Source organism: Neolamprologus multifasciatus, chromosome 12 (assembly GCF_963576455.1).
Source record: "Neolamprologus multifasciatus chromosome 12, fNeoMul1.2, whole genome shotgun sequence".
In the NCBI taxonomy this organism is placed as follows: domain Eukaryota; kingdom Metazoa; phylum Chordata; class Actinopteri; order Cichliformes; family Cichlidae; genus Neolamprologus; species Neolamprologus multifasciatus.
In genome coordinates this window covers 31,503,784-31,521,500 of record NC_140450.1, presented here as the reverse complement: position 1 = coordinate 31,521,500, position 17,717 = coordinate 31,503,784, and the positions used below count along the sequence as shown (strand labels likewise).

Below are 17,717 nucleotides of genomic sequence, written 5' to 3'. Positions count from 1 at the left end.
GGGGCAGCATGAATACGAGCATTTTTAATTTTTTTTGCCGATGCCCGTGATGCGGCCCCCCACCACGATGCCGCCCCGGGCAACTGCCCGTGTCGCCCGTATCAAAAACCGCTACTGGCCATGGTTATCTGTCAGAAAAGTGCCCGCTCAGAGGGGAGTTGGTCCCCCAAGTGGAAGAGTTTAAGCACGGTGTGGCAGTTGGTAATTTGTTAGGGGTTCAGAGAAGAGCTGCTATCCCTCCGCATCGGTTGCCAGCCATTTGAGGTGGCTCAGGTATCTGATTAGGACACCGTCTAGGCGAGGTGTTTCAGACATGTGCTACTGGCAGGAAGATTTTTATATGGCACTCTGTAAATAATATTGAATTGAATTAAATATTAATATTAGTTTCATTTTCACATTTTTGCATTCAGAGGGAACAGGGTGTATCTAAGGCCAGTCAACACTTTTGTAGCAACAGAAAGCCCGAGGTTTCAAGGTCTTTTGGAAAGGAAGTATAAATCCTTTTTTAGTTTATGGCTTAGGAAAAGGAGAGGCTAGTTTATTACCACGAGGATAGGAAAAGCTCTGTGAAACACATCTGACAAAGCAACTAGATTTAGCTATTCTTGGCCAACCTTGAGGAAATGATGCTCCAAGCTTTGTGTATTTGAATTTCCAGTTTGACATCCTCCCCCATTAAATGCATTCATTCAACACTCTGCTCTCATCTACCAAAAGGCTTGTGACTGAAGTCCGTGTCAACAAAAACACAAGCGGCAGCTTGTGTAAATTATTACAACGTGGCAGAATGTTGGAGGCACAACTCATAATTAACTTTTGCTGAAGAACCACAGCCTTAGCATTCTGTTCGAGGACGTCGTCTATTCCCACACCCCGTCTTCCACTTTTTTTTGTTCGTCTTCTCATACTGGTGTACTTCATCTATTAATGAGCTGTTTATTTACTGCCATTGAGACTGACATTCAGTAACTTGCCTAAGGACATAATGAACTGGTGCATACTTGTTTGAAAGACTAAAGCCATCCAAATCTCTCGTTTTATAAAATCTTTACAGTCACGTCCAATAAATTTCACACCAGCGTTTGCTGACAGATTTTTGACTCTAGACCTAGAAAAAGTAAGTTTCATATCACAGACATATCACCACGTGCCCTATTTGGGTTATTTGCGTGCTCCTTTAATTAACGTGATAATGTCTGTCAATCAAAACCCGGTAACATGCCAGCAAAGCAGCTGCTGCCTAAGCTGATTTGTCTTTCTTGCCAGCTTACTTTACATGTATTTAACACTTAGTGATCGACAAAATCTGGAAACCTTGTGGGATTTGAAATGTGCTTTAATCCTCAGTTAGCCTGTTTCATCCGTTCCATCTACCTGATTATGTTTTGCAATCACAAACCTCTAGATTTTGCTTCTTTGGCAACTTTTAAAATAAATGTCTACTCTGATGTCCAGCAGCACAAATGGACATTTGTTTACATTACAGGTTTTCTTTCAATTGTTTACCTTTTTTCTCCCAATTGGTCTATTTTCACTGAAACACACTTCCTGTAGGTGCAAGGATTTTTGGACAGTGGCACTTCTTGTATTTTTGCTTCTATACATTTACCACAATGGCTTTTAAATCAAATAGTCAGGATGACACTGAAGTGCAGACATTCAACTTTGATTCAAAGAGCTATACAAAAGTATCACATTAAGTGCTTTTGAATTGAATTAATTGAAATTTTTATACACTGCAGCAGTCCATAAAGTCCTCTATTTAGATTAGATTAGATTAGATTAGATAAAACTTTATTAATCCCTTGGGTGGGTTCCTCTGGGAAATTTGTTTTCCAAAAAGCACAGCACCGACAGAAGTTACAGAGTTAAGAATATTATATATATATATATATATATATATATATATATATATATATATATATATACACATATATAAATACAAAGACATATATAGATAAAATATACAAAGGGGATAAATAGAATAAATAGGAATAAAAATAAAAATACAAGTGAATTGCACATTTCAAGTATGGAGTCTATTGCACCGCTGATTATTAACAAAAAGTATTGCACAAAAGGTAATTGCACAGTGAAGTGAAGTGAAGAGGCACTACAGCTTAGTTGTTCAGAGGTTGAAAAGTAATTCTACAAATTAACATAGTTTTATATAAAAAGAATTACTTTTAATATTTGGATTAAAAATCCCAGATGCCAAATGCTGCGTATTACTCGCGTGAGATGCTCTGCCAGTTGCTTTTTCAATTCTCTCTGCCTTCATTTTTATCTTCAGTAACAGAAAATTGTGTGCTTTGTGTTGCAATCAGGTAACTGACTGACCACTGCAAATATCACATTTCTGTCAAAAGCTGTGTGCGGCAGGCAGGAACGGAGGAAAAGTAAACTCAAAACAGCTTTATTGCTGGATACAAGAAAAAAACTAAATTGAGGATACAAAATAAACTAGGCTGGCTGGCAGACAGAACACACAGCAGGAAATGAGAGAGATCACAACCCAGGACCGAGGGAGACACTGACATAAATACAGAGAAGGATTAGGAGGGAAGGGAGAACACACGGGGAACACAGCCGACACGAGTTAACACACCGAGACCTTCACAATAAAACAGGAAACTGAGGAACATGACACAGGAGTGGAAGAAAGGCAGACGAGAGGGAGCGAGGGAACACGAAGGAGCACGAGGCAGAGAGAGAGGAGCAGAGAGAGACATGACAGACTGGGAAAACAGAATGAAACACAAAGACAACAAGACACCCTGTGTTTTGGGTCATTATCCATTTGCTCTGAAGTGCTGTCCTCCGTGTTTGACAGCCAAATCCTGCTTCTTCTATCAGCAGTCAAATTATCAATAAACCCTAATGACCTGGTTCCACTGGCAGCCATACATGCCATGAGATATTTTATAGATGATGCAGAAAGCTGCATCACCTTGTCCATACTTTTCTCTTCCCATCATTCTGGTGCCAGTTCATTTTGTTGTCCTTTGTGCATTTTTCCCCCTGAATTGTGGAGACCCTTTTAGCTGTTTTCACACAGGACAATGTAGGTTTGAATTTCCCCCCTTAATAATGAAAACCTTAATTTAGTGTTTCTTTGTCTAATTTTTACATTTGTTCGTCAATCCGAAACATTTTAGTGTGATGAAGGGAACAAACACACTATAGATATATGCAACACTCCTCACTGTACTGTATTGCTAATACCTACCTCAAAATAGCAATACATATACATGGTTAAGTGTAGAGATGAGGACAGTCACACAACTATCGTTGCTTGTAAGGCAGTGAGCCCTTCTTTTTTGGTTGAAACCACTGTATCTTCACCTACTTTATGAAAATAAAACTAAACTCTTGGTGTCAAGTAAAACTGTGATTTGCTAACAACACACTTTTTAATTTTACAATTTTAGTTTGCTATTATCACCATTTTTTCCTCCACACACACAGGAAACTTATATGAAAGCGAGTGACAAGAAGGTGCAAATTAAAAGCATCTCTGAAGGAGACACGAATAGCTGAGAAATCGCAAAGCACAGGAAAAAGATTTGTTTTGTTTAACTCTTTACTGGTGTAACTCAAGAGCAGAGCTTCTAACACTATCCTACATTCTGATGCATTGGCATCTGTAACAGACTCTTACAGTATGACAAATATTATGTATTAGATGCTTGACAGGAATGGCATTCACTTTAAATTAACTGGTTTTAGTGATGCTTGCATCATTGGAGAAGATGAACCCCTGCCAATGTACTGTTGCAGCTGGTAATGAAAAGTTGTCATATGTCTGAACAAAGCCTACAACACCTCTACTTCTCTCTGTTCTAACTTAAATTTTTCTCTGCTTGTTGCCATTTCATTTCCTCTGCAGTGTTGACTGATATCAAGGATGGATATTCTGGACGTTGTGGACGAAGACGAGATGGCACTTGAGGGATCAAACACTACATCCGTCGTTTTAAACACCAGCCTAGATGGTGTATCCAATGTCACCAACATTACCTTTTCCCCTTACTATCAGCACTCTCTGTATGTGGCTGCCATCTACACCCTGGCTTACTCCTTCATCTTTCTGCTGTGTATGGTGGGTAACATCCTGGTGTGTCTCATCGTACTGGAAAACCGTCGTATGCGCACGGTCACCAACCTCTTCATCCTCAACCTGGCTATCAGTGACCTGCTGGTGGGGATCTTCTGCATCCCTACAACACTGGTGGACAACCTCATCACAGGTAATACTGAGCTTGTGACTAATGTACATGCGGTCGTATCATTGTTAATTTGGACCTGAGTGCAGATGTGCATTTCAATTCAGTGCAATGTACCATTTGGATGCATAGCATAATCTCAGAGTATTCTGATAAGCAAATGGGTCATTCCATTTTAAATCACAGGCCTTATTCTCGATCTTCTCTGATTTGCAAAAGAGTTTGAACATATAGCTAATACTTACTTACTTAGCACTTAGTTCCTCCTACGCCGGGCGGCGCATCGGGCAGCTAGTGATCTCCATCAATGTCGGTCAGCAGCGATTGCTTCAGCTTCGTCCCAGGCAATGTCGACAGTTCTCAGATCGTCCATGAATGTTCGACGCCATGTGGCCTTTGGTCGGCCTTGCTTTCACTTGCCAGTGTTTGGACGCCATGTCATGGCAATCTTAGCTGGGCGATGAGGGGGTAGGCGTAAAATATGGCCCGCAAAGCGGAAGCGCCTTTCTGTAACAACATTGGCTAATGGGTATAGCTAATACACATGAAGCTAAAATTTTAGCTTTATATGTTTACTTTTCAATGTGTTTTGAAAAATACTCAGCTGACCAACATTTCAGGCCTTTTTTTCCACACAACAATGTCTGAGGCGATGTTTGAAAGTAATTTTCATTGGTGTTTCTTACAATCAAAATTCTATGATTTAGAGCAGATTAATTTAAAAAAAAATATCTCGATGTTACTAGTGAAAATTTCTGAAAAGTATATAGTTATACAGTGGTCCCTCGTTTATCGCGGGAGTTACGTTCTAAAAATAACCCGTAGGTGCCTTTGATGGTGCAAAATGTTTCATTGACATTGTTGGGTTTGTTGGGAAGAAAACAAACATACAGTACAGCACTTCAGAGTCGCACTGCTAGCGATCAAAGATTTATGTAAATTTGAGAAGCTGAATGCATTCTGTACTGTACAGGAGAGACGGCATGAGATTGACTGACAATGGTCTACGGCCAAAAGGACTCAGAACACAATGTGCTGTAAAAACAAAACAAAAAAACAAAAAACATGCAAAATTGCACAAAAAAATGAGTGAAACAGCGAGGCCGTTATAGCGGTCCCTTGTTACAGCGAGGGACCGCTGTATTTGCAATTTTGTGAAATAATACTATACATCATTCAGAAATTGTCTTTAGTTGTCATCAAACACAAAAAAATGAGTACATGCATCAAGACGTTTACCCATCTGGAACAACCCTGACATCTTACAACACAATAATATGACAAACATCCCAGATTAGGGTTGTTAAGGAATTAAATACTTGGAACGCATATTCAAAGTAATAGTCAAAAGTAATCAAGTCAAACTACAAACAGGTGTGGTGCAATTCCTTAATTTCAAAACCCCCACATTACTGTCTAAAAGATACAGGACACTCAAAAATAGATGAATCAATATCCCTTCTATTGTGAAATCTATCAGTCAGCTTAGACCACAACTTCTGGCCTCAGAAATGCTTAAAAACCTTTAAAATGACCAATCTACAATTAATTCAATACAAAATCCTGCATAGAGTCAGGTCAGTGGTTGTCCAGGATTGGTTTTGTGTCATCTATTCAATTTCAATTCAATTCAATTTTATTTATATAGCGCCAAATCACAACAAAAGTCGCCTCAAGGCGCTTCATAGATACAGAGAAAAACCCAACAATCATATGACCCCTATGAGCAAACACTTTGGCGACAGTGGGAAGGAAAAACTCCGTTTTAACAGGAAGAAACCTCCGGCAGAACCAGGCTCAGGGAGGGGCGGGGCCATCTGCTGCGACCGGTTGGGGTGAGAGAAGGAAGACAAAAACCGTGATTTTTTTGCGAGAATGTCTCATGACAGTGACGTAAGCGAGTGCGACGTTTATGACAACAGCTGTGTGCAGATCAACAGTGGATCATATATCGAGTGCGGGAGAGCGTATGAGCGCGCAGCGTTTAAAGCGTGGAAGTACTGACCTTATTTTGAGTTTGATTCCATAAAAAGTGACAAAAACATTAGTGTCCTTTGTGCGAGCGAAAAAAACCCCTAAACTTCCAAGCTAGCACCGAGTGCGCTACGACGTAATGGGAAACTCACAGAGAAACTCGCGGATTCTTCCACTGACTGCTGCAGCACACCTGCACCAGGGTAAACCTCCGCCTACCCTACTCCTGCTTTACAGGTAAAAATAGAGCAAAAGGACCGCTAGTCTTTGACTTTATTTATTTTCTGCTGTGTTTTACTTGCATCTATTTGAAAGAGTGAGTGTAAACACAATATATATATATATATATATATATATATATATATATGCTGCACATTCCAGCATATATATTATGTGCTGGAATGTGCAGAAAATAGGTTTAAATATTAAACAAATTTCTTCCAGTCAGAGAGTGTTGCATAGAATTAAATCTTTGCGTGATGCATTAAGTTAAAAGGTTAAAACTAATAAAACAAGTTTTAAAAAGGGACTTTTCCATTTGATTACATTTTGTATGATGGATTATGCAGAAAAAGTAGAATTGGGCTTAAAGATCTATCTCTTTATCACCTATTCAGGTTGTAAATCGTGTTTTTAAAAAGTAACTAAGTAATTAATTACTTTTGAAAACAAGTAATCAGTAAAGTAACAGGATTACCTTTTTGGGGAAGTAATCAGTAATTAATTACTGATTACTTTTTTCAAGTAACTTGACCAACACTGGTCATCAGTCATCATTACTGTGCCGAACCAAGCCTGTAACTGTGAGAGCTGACTGAGACGTATTTCATGCTTTGCACACTTACTGTATTAGCCAAAATCTAATTTTTTAGTCATCTGATATTATATTGCTTCTTAGTGTTAATACAAATCCACACACTGCATCCTCAGCATGATCAGGAAAAACTGAACAGAGGGAGCATGTTTTGTGTGTTTGATAAATCACAAAAACATCAAAGTTCTGTTCCTGATTTCAGAATACATAATCCAAAAACAACATTTCCAAAATCATATTAGTCATCTTTGTTGACTGACAGACACAAAGACATAAACCAATATAATAAATCAATGACTGCTGCACTCAAAGGCTGTTTCAAGGCAAAACAACAACACCCAGTTTCACAGCAAACAGTTTCCATCGTATCTTCAGTCAGCTGCAGCAGACATTCCCAGTCACCAACTCATCAGCACATCAGCCTGTTGCACAAAATTTCTATCCTCAAACTTTCACCACTGATATTTACAGGATGTCTTTGATCGATATGTGAAATGGAAAAACTCATGCTGGATATCTATACTGATATGGGCTGGGTAATGTCTTAGGGATGAAGGGATGTCACACTGTTTGATGGAAATGAAAGTTATCAACCTACAGAGGGCTGAATTCAGAGAAAGACAGAAAATCAGAGTGAAAAAATGAAACATTGGGCTTGTTCATGCTACTGAAATTTTACTCAGTAGTTTGTATGTGTGCTTGTATACATGCCTGAAAACGTTGGGGCATTATCATAATGAGACGACAGATGGTGTCAAAGAGGATCTGCTTGCATGTTTGAACCAGGGCATCACTGAGCTACTTGCGCCAGATAGAAACTAAACTAAATGTCCAAGAGGTGCTCTGTTGGATTTATGTCAGGCAACATTCCAGTCCTGCCGATGTGTTAAGGACCTTCTAAAGCCTTGTCCAGGTCTCCAGGAGTAGCTGCCTGTCTCCTAGAATCTCCTCCAAGCACTTGAGACGGTGCTGGGAGATACAGCAAACCTACTGATAATGTATTTGCTGAAATTTTGTATAGTGGCACATGTTAATGTACCATCCCAGGAGTTGGGCTACCTGCACATCCTCTACTTAACTCACCAGATCAATATCCCAGAAGTTTAATAGACCTGTTGCTATGCTCTGATTTAAAAAGTGTTTCTTTCACACTGAGAACACTTCCAGCTGTGTTGCTTCCTGAATAGAAGTACCCCTTAATGTTGAGACAGAACAAATTTGAGATGTGAATGTGATGCAAATCGCAGTTACATGAGTACTTCTTGAAGATTAATTTTACGAATAGCTTCAGTGGTTTGGTTTTGCTTGTACTCATCTGACAGATAAATTGTGTTAACATGTTTCTTATGTTGGAATGAGGCAAAGTTAGATTATTCAGTTTGTCAATAATTCACAGCACATTTAAAAATCACTACATACTGTAGCAGCCAATCGGAAAGCATGAAGACAAGGTATCACCACATTACGTCTCTAATATGAAAAAGTAAATTGTTCCAGTTTAGTGGAGCTTTAGTGCAATTTATTGTTTTAATTCATCCAGCCACACATACACGCAAAAAACAAGAGCTAATCCAAGTTCCTAACTTGATCATTTGTGAGAAAAGGTTCAAGAACACTATACATCAGGTATTTTTTTACATTTAGAAATTTAAATTGAAACTATTTTTCTGTCACTGGCCCCATTTGTCATTTGCACCACTACTGCATGACTCTACGAATGACTAATGTCTAGCTAAATGAAACCAACGATTAAAAAGCAAAATCTCTTTCAGTTCACTTTCAATGCTCTTTTTCTTCCATGAAACCGACCGTGAACTACTACTGGTAACGTTTTTCAGCCGGTTGACTTTTTTTACTTGACTAAAGAAATGTGTGTTTAATTTGATTTCCTCTTCTCTTCGATATGAGTCACACATCAATTATCATTTACTGCTCTCCCTGTAGTTGAAGGTCATGACTTTCGAGTCCATGAAGTGGAGCTTTAAGTGTCTGTCTGCTCTTGTAACATTTATAGGATGGCAGCCAAATTACGAACAACCGTGTCTATCATCAGGAAGTGTCCTTATTTCTTATTTACACAATCAGAAAGGTTGTACTATCCGGAGCGTTGTCTCATCTTGGCTTTTCCAAATGGCTCCTCATAGATTGGCTTTTGGGTCGAAGCTATACTATGGGTATATGGATCTGTGGATATGTGGTATGGGATCTCCACTAAACTTTGTGGGGGGAAAAAGTCACAGCACTTAAAGGTAATGCTATTTGGATCACTATCATTCTATCCCCTGACTAAGTCATTGAAAGCCCACTGAAAGGCATATTTAAATAACTCCTTAATGCTACCGTATTTTCCACACTATAAGGCGTGCTTAAAATCCTTTAGTTTTCTCAGAAATTGACAGTGCACCTTATAATTCGGTGCGCCTTATGTATGAATTCTGGTTGTGCTTACTGACCTCAACCTGTTTTTATGTGGTACACAGCGCTCAAAAATCGGTCAAAAAATGTTTAAGTACAACTTTGGCAAGCTACCAAGCCCCAACGCTTGATGGATTGTAGGAGCATTACGGCTACTGTTGTCGGGAGCCTCGCGGAGTGATCTGGGTCAAAAACTTTTTTCCACTCGATAAAAGATAGCGTGGTTAGAGACAAATGCAATCATATGGCAGGATGCTGTAAACAGACCAAACTTCAGTCAGGAGAACAACTGAGATAATCCATCCACAATACGAGGTTAGTCATTAATATACTGCATTATATTTTGCAACACCACGGAACAGAAGTTTGATACCATCATGGGGAGGCTCGCGGCTCTCCAACGGGAGATTGAGAGACCAGCGCCAGAGTGTTAAAGAGCAGCTTGAAATTCTCCTGAGCTGCTCGCATAAAAGAAAAATCAACAAGATCAACATCAAAATGCGGACACCACCACAACGCCAGCTGCAGGCCCAAGGGCGGAGCCGAACAAACACTCCCTGATAACGACTGTGTGATGACTATTCTTCCCATCCCATGCAAGGCCACCTGGGTTGGCTGGAAGACTGTTTACTTAGCCTGGCAGGGCAAAGGACACTGTCTCAGCTGAACTATGGACACGCACACACATACACTTACACTGATAAGCACACACTCATCCCCCTCCCTTTCCAAACGCCTTCGATGCTTGTTTCCTGCGGGGGAACACGGCAGGTCTGTGTGCCGCGCTGGAATGGTAGCGCTGTGCAGGGCGGCTGCTGTGTTCGCTTCGTATTACTCCTCACCCCCCCACCCAATCCTGTGGCTTGTCATGTCTTTCACAAAGTTGTGCTGTGGACATTCATGTGCTTTTTTGTGCAGAGGAGTTTTTTTGTTTCCTGTTCTCGTGCTGTCCTACCATGGAAGCACAGCATGAGTAGAGGTTTCTTTTTTTCCTCTTGTACCTTCCCGTTGTTGTGTACATTTCAGTGTTTTTCTGTAACGCTACCGATCTCCGACTTGTAACCCCATGTAATGTCTGTGTTATGTGTTTAAGGTCGGGGGGGGGGGGGGGGGGGGGGTCCCATTTCACTGCAGGGCAACCTGCATGTGACGAATAAAGCTTTGATTGATTGAACAACAAGGGAATAGAGCAGCTGTGAGAGAATTCAACATTAATGAATCAATAGTACTTCTGAAGTGGGGGAAGCAAGAAGAATGAATTGAGTAAAGTTTGACTTTTTGTCTGTTGACTGTTTTGTTTCGCTTAATGCGCCTTATAATCCGGTGCGCCTTATGGTCCGAAAAATACGGTACATTCAGCTAATTTTGATGTTATGTGATATCCGTCTTTAATGTACTACCAAAATGTTGCAAGATATCCTATAAGATCAGCTGGTTTCCAATAACAAATGGCAGAGACTGGGATGGCTCAGGTGACTGTGGAGAGGATATAAAGCCATATTTTACATAGGTTTAGTGATAAAATGTATTTTGCTTTGCTTTATTGAAAGTTGGCTTGTTTTATTCTATAATATAAAATATTAATTGGAAATGATCTATTTTCTTGTTACCAGCAACATTGTTCACAATGTTAAAAGACACCAGAATGTCTGCCATGAACTTATCATCTTTCAAGATTTTGCTTTTCTTTTTTTTTCTTTGATGGCTCTTCCTGCTGTGCACCCGAGACTGTGGCCTACCCCTTATTTATCACTACCAATCCAGCATTACTAGCATAACTTTCCATCAGGAAGGAGGCAGAAGAAAGAGAAAACAAATGAATAGTTCAAAGGAAAAAATGCCCCAAATTGGAGAGATTCCAGTTTGCGCAGAGCTAATATTATCTCAGGAGGGCTTGGCACAATATCCATGTCCTTTTACAGACATGGCAGATTCCTACAGGATTAATTCACAAACAACCTAAACAATTATTACAAATTCCTCAAAATCCCCAAACATTCGATTTTTAGTCCAGACAGAATGAGCCACATGGAGCAGAAGGAAGTGAAACATAAGGAAAGAGAGGTGATAGAAGAATACAGAAAGTAGCCACAAGTGATGATACTGGATGCAAAAGCCATGACTGGACTCCGCGGTGTTATTTTTGTTTCAAGCATCATATCCAGATGTCCCAGCTGTTCAGGTTCCTCATGTAGGACCAGCTTGTCTTTACTTCACCCAGTCAAACAGAAAATGTGTTATCCTTTAAAGGTTACACATATCTAAAATCTGAGGTTCTCGGAAAATGAATTAGTACAAAGTACCAAAACCTTTACCCCAGGTGTGCATTTCAAAGCCAATGCTAATGAACCAAATACTAGGCTGTGTCATTAGCATTAAAACATACAGTTTAACAGGATGAGAACATAAAATGACACCATCTAACAATACCACGAGGATCACTGTGGAAAAAGATTTGTACCATGACAGACTGTAAGGCATTGGTAAATGATGGTGAAGGTTATGCACAGTTTACTAGAGCTGTATGTGTTTGCCTCTGTGGCCCTAAATCTAATAAGGAGCCCATGGGTAGAAAGCAAGCATCAAACTCCAGCACCTAGAAATGAAGTTAAGCTTAAGTTTTATAAGGAAGATCTATGGTCTCACATCTGTAGCGGACTCTTGAATCTAAGCTTCACATCACTTTTGCTTTCCAAGCTGTGAAGCTGTTTGTGTCACTAGTCTAGTCCAATCATTTTTCTCCAGGCCTCCTTCAGGCCAATAAGCATGCACACCACATAGCTTAAATCTCACTGTGAACCTCTCATTTCCCTTTGCAGACACCTTCGGCTACCCCCCTCCTCCCCATCACCACCTTTTATCACTCAGGCTCCATCAACAGCATCTAGACTGTGGGGGGTCCTGCTCTATCACCCTATCACTGCTGAGATGGGCCATCAGAGTCTAACCACAAAATACCTCTAAAACCTCTAATCTAAATTCTGTACATCAATAAATCATGTAAATCTCTTTCTAATGACCTCACCTTATTGAAATGAAGCTATCAGCAAAGAGCCAAACCCAGCTATTCCAGCTGGTTTTAAAATTTATACAATCCCAATCAATAATAGACACATTTTTAAAATGGTCAGTGGGTAGCTTGACCAAATCTGTACAGGATTTATTTTACTTTATTTTTAAAACACACGTGTTTGGATTTTGTTGAGGTTTAAAGTTAGAAGCTAGTTAGCTAGTAGCACTTTGATCAACATCTTTACCTAGTAGCTATCTTCAAGAGTTAAGAGTCAGCTATGTAACTATGTAGACTATCTGAGAAGTCCCATTTTGGGGAGTACATTTTTTTTTTTTGGGGGGGGGGGGGGGGGGGGGGGGGGGGGAGGTATTAATCATCAATTAGCAAGCATATGTCTATGTGTTTCAGCCAAACAGTTGAGTATAGTTAGCTAACCTAGCTTGCTAGTGTGGACCTTCCAACTTTTAATACCCAGCAGTTAGCATGAAGGAGAAGGATAGATATGGTGGGAAATCCAGATTTTGAATACCCACTGGTACGTTATTATTAATAATTTCCCTTGAATTTCAAACTTTTATGATTTTATGCAAAATTCATATCTATTTCATTTATTAGATTGAGCAATGATAGGTTCCCTATGTCCCTAAACAATAAGAAAACTTGATGAAAAGCTCAGTGATAAAAAAAAGTTTTTATTGTTCTCATTCACTTTTTGAACAAACTGAAAATGAGAGCACAGTTAAAAAGAAAAAAGGCTCATCTTTTATATAATCTGTGGGTAATGATTCATTTTTCTAGGAAGTTCAAAATTATCTTAAAATAGGCTTATGTTTTTAAATTGTTAATTCAGAAAAAATACCTTAATGTATAATTATATAACTAAAAAACAAGCCTATTGTTGTGCTCTAGTGCTCAAGTCTCTTCTGTTCTGTCAGTGAAGGCTCTGTGGGATCCAATTGGAAACAAACAGGAGGCAGTAATTTTTAAAGTTGTGTGTACACATGCATGCGTGATGAACCATGGAGCAAAAGTAATATTAATTCAAAAATACATTGAGAGTAAATCTTGATTGTATTTTCAGTGCAATGTGCACAAAATAAAAACAAAAAGAACCCAGCTGTGTTTTGATTGAGCACTCTTTGATGGCATTTCTCATTTTTCATTTTCAGAAAATATTTACTTTTATTTTGCTTTAACCAGAACTTCAGCCTGTGCCCACTGGGCCTTCTCACACTCTTTTTTTGTGCACATTTGCACCTATCTTAAACTATTTATTTCTAACCATATAGTCTACATAAACATAAAATCCTAGCACGTGAAATATCACATCATCACTTATATCTGCCTTAGAGCACTGTGCTCTATGCAGTCTCTGTAGATTCTGTTCCTATATCATGTAAAAAGGACTAATTAATTATATTGCATCATTTCCTGTAATGAAATATGTCTTCATTACTTCATAACTCACTGTTAACACAGTATTTCTATATTAAAGTAGTATTAAAGTGATCATAGCAAGTCTTACAGGGTTTATGTTATACCTTCAAATGTATGGTTGCTACTTTTATGAGTACTGAATGTTGTTCTTTTATTCTGGAAATTTGTATAAAAGCTGCTTTTAATTACAAAAGAGTATAAAGCGTTAGATATCCTCCTTCATCTGCTGATTACTTGGTGAAAAGGCTGTGGTATTCACACATCTCAAGAGATGCTGTCTGGCTTAGCATCAGAAATTCACAAATCTGTGATGCCTGTGGCATAAACGTACATTCTGATGCACTCATTTCTATTCTTGACCATTCTGGTCACTTCCAATGAAAACTTCGACATCACTAACTCTGCCACCTCAAGCTCGGCCTCCTCTCTTTTTGTCAGTGCCACTGTCTGCAAACCATACATCATAGCTCTTAGCCTAAACTGAAAATAAAATAGGGAGAATGAAATTTGTGATCAAAATTGGTCTATTCCTGACACATAGCTAAAAGGATGTTTCACTAGTGATGAAATAAATGTTCTTGTTGTTTTTTCAGAGCCCATTTAGATGGCCGTGTCAGGACAGGAAGAGGTTTGTGGTTAATATTCAGTTTGTCCCTTTTATTGTTCAAGTTTGTTATGGTCTATATTAGGTCGTTATTGTGGCCTTCAGTTTTACTTCAGGGTGTCCTGTAGCTTCCTGCTTCCATATCTGTCCTCTAAAGAAATAATAAGTGACAGCGTTAATTAATGAAGGACATATTTCACATGTTTTTCAGACACATTATTTTCTGAGACTGGGGTGAAAATTAAGCCTCCCCCACCAAAGAATCCATGGTTACACAGACTTCCACAGATTCTCAAGGTTGTTATCATAATCATCTTCCACTGAGTCATTATATCTGAGTTGTTATAGCAACACTGCAACAACACAGATTATCCTGCACACCACAGTCCTCACACAGAAATAGTACACTGTAAAAATTGATATAAAAACCATGTAAAATCCCTACATAAATGTATAGTAAACCCCAAAAGAAAGTTTTTCTGTTTCAATCACAGTGAACTTTTGTAAACTATTAAACAGAATGTTTTTGTTATATTTACAACATCAATGTGTGGTTATAATCAAATTTATTTGTTAAAACTACAAATATTGGGAACAAAAACAGTGAAATACTTTAATACTCATAAAAAAACAATTATGTTAATTTGACATGCAAATATTGTAAAAACTATAGTTTTAGTCAGTTGTTTTTAAAAATACATGAATTATATGTAAGTCACTTTACAAGTTTATACTGTAGGCCTGCAACGGACCTACTTTTAACATTAATTGTAATTTGTTTATGCAAATTCAGGTATAGGGCTGATAAAAATGTTTTCACAGAAAATGTCATTGTGAACCTGAGAGGTTACTTCTCTATTTATAGGCTATATAAAGATATACAATTATAATGACATTGTCGGTTTTCTAATCATTCAGGCTATTTGCAGCCTATTGTAGAGAAACCTATAAGAAATTATTATTATCGATAGCCTAAGTAACACTTCTGCTAAGTCATAATCCTTGTATTCTTTATGATTCTTTTAATTGTAATTTGATACTTAGACTAGACTACTGTTTTGGGTTAGTTTAGCAATGTATCATATCACAGGCTAAACAACCTAAGAGTGCCTCCCATAGGATGTCTATGGTGCCTCCTCTCCACAGAGCTGTAGGCTACTGTAGGCTACTAGTGATGTGCGGATCGATACTAAAATATCGATTCCTCCGATACCAGTCATTTATGTTCTAGAATCAATTCTTACATTAAAATATCGATACTTTAGTAATTTAGGGTAAATTTGTAGTTTATAATTAACAGGAACACAGTGGAAGGAAACTATAACATTATCTGCATTCGAAAGAACTACTTCCTCTTCCGCCTTTCATAGTCATGTGCGAAATACGGCTGTATAAATGTGTCGCAGCCCATTGGTGTGCGCACTCACAACAATGGCTGAGCGTAAATGGAGTCATGTGCGGACGTATTTTACATCCACAAACAGCCGAGACGTGGTTTGCGATACATGTGGCAAAAAAGTGAGGTGTTGTGGCAACACCACTAACCTTGTCAAACACCTCAGAGTAAATCATATCACAGAATATGACGAGCTTATGCTGAGGCGAACTGAAAAGGAGGAGTGGACAGGTGCTGCTAGGGCGAGACAGACGTCTCTCACGGAGTCCTTTAGTGCTGCAGGCAGGCAAGGTGTTCAAACTTCAGTTTTTTTATTTCATATGATGATTCTGCATTATTAAGTGATAAGAACAAGTAATCTGATGTCCTGTAATCATTATGATGCTATAATTTGAGATACAATAAAAGATACAATAAATAAAATAAGTTTTTGTACAAAGTATCGGTATCGGATCAGTAACGTCGATACCACCCTGAATTTTACTTGGTATTGGATCGGAAAGGAAATCAGTGGTATCGCACATCACTATAGGCTACTCTCTATCTCCGACCACGAGTGGCGTTAAGCCTGAATATTGACTCTTTGTGGACTGGTAGCTTTTACTTTGTTAAATCCACAATGTGTACTTTGAAACTTTTTCTGGTCAAGGGTCTGCCACCTGCTTGTTTCGTGAAGATGTTCTTGCTTTGAAGGAATGTTCCACAGTTTTTTTTCGTTTGTTTTTTTACAGTGCTGTTACCGCAGTGTTTATAGTTTTGTTTCCCCACAGGTGGTTTTCCTGATGTTTTGGTATGGTAACTACACATGTGTTTCCTATGACCAGGGCCATGGTTGTGGTGACTGAAGAACGGAATGGTGATTACGGTAATTTTTGCACAATATGTCATTTTTGTTTAAAAGTCTTAACAGGTTACTATGTAACTTTTTCTGGTAGAGGGTCTGCCACATGCTTGTTTCATGAAGATGGTTCTTGCTTTGCGGGAATGTTCCACAGTTTTATAGCATTTTGATTGAATTGTGTGATTGTTGTGCTCTTTGCATGTTGTGTAAGTTGGAAAAATGCATCCAATTGTTGTCAATTGTTTTATTGATGATGGCTGCAAAATAAATTTCCCAGAAGTGATATTTTTCTCACTAGTCTTTTCTCAGGATGTATTTTTGCATGTTTAGGTGTAGGAATAGCAGTAAGAAGTTTGCAGGTTTATGATTTATACTTTTACATTAAAACATAAAAATACAGCATAGTAATAGATTTGATGTATAATATACAGAGCAGCTCCATTTAAAATGCACATTTTCGCAGTTGTTTTACCAGTTCAAATTAGTTTTTTGTTTGATATTTCCCTGTTAATTTTACAATTTATGGATCCACAATAAGCAATTATTACATGTAAAAATACAGGAAATATTCTATGAATATACAATTGTTGTGTGAAATTAACTTAACTTTTTTTTTTGTAGATTTAACAGTTGTGAGTTTCATTCACTGTAAATCAGTTTACATATTTTGTATGTAAAGCTATCTACTGTGCTGCTATTTTTTTTTTTACAGGAAGTCCCTGCCAGTATTTTCCTGTAAAAACAGCACTTTTTTTTACATTGTATATAGACCCGTGCTTCAGTTTGATGACCACTACCAAGGTTAAAGGCCCTGCCTTAGAAATATGTTACTGTGTCATTGGACCATGTGAAATCTGGCTGCTTCATTTAGCGGTAGGTGCTTTAATGTGGCAATTCTTTCAGATTTATGTCCAGATCAAAAGTTTAAGACCACTCATATTTTGCACGGTTGGATCTTAACAAGGTTCCAAGTAGAGCTTCAACATGCAACAAG

At 38.4% G+C, this 17,717-nt stretch overlaps 1 protein-coding gene across 2 annotated transcripts in view; it reads left to right on the top strand.

Annotated features, from left to right (window-relative positions):
- The window catches only part of npffr1l2 (neuropeptide FF receptor 1 like 2), a 64,954-nt gene that overhangs the window by 25,714 nt on the left and 21,523 nt on the right, over positions 1 to 17,717 (top strand). For both annotated transcript variants that reach the window (XM_085180677.1, XM_085180678.1), the window contains one exon: positions 3,893 to 4,253. In XM_085180677.1, the coding sequence (XP_085036803.1) occupies positions 3,911 to 4,253 (343 nt within the window). In that variant the 5' untranslated portion in view covers positions 3,893 to 3,910. The remainder of the gene's footprint in view (positions 1 to 3,892; positions 4,254 to 17,717) is intronic.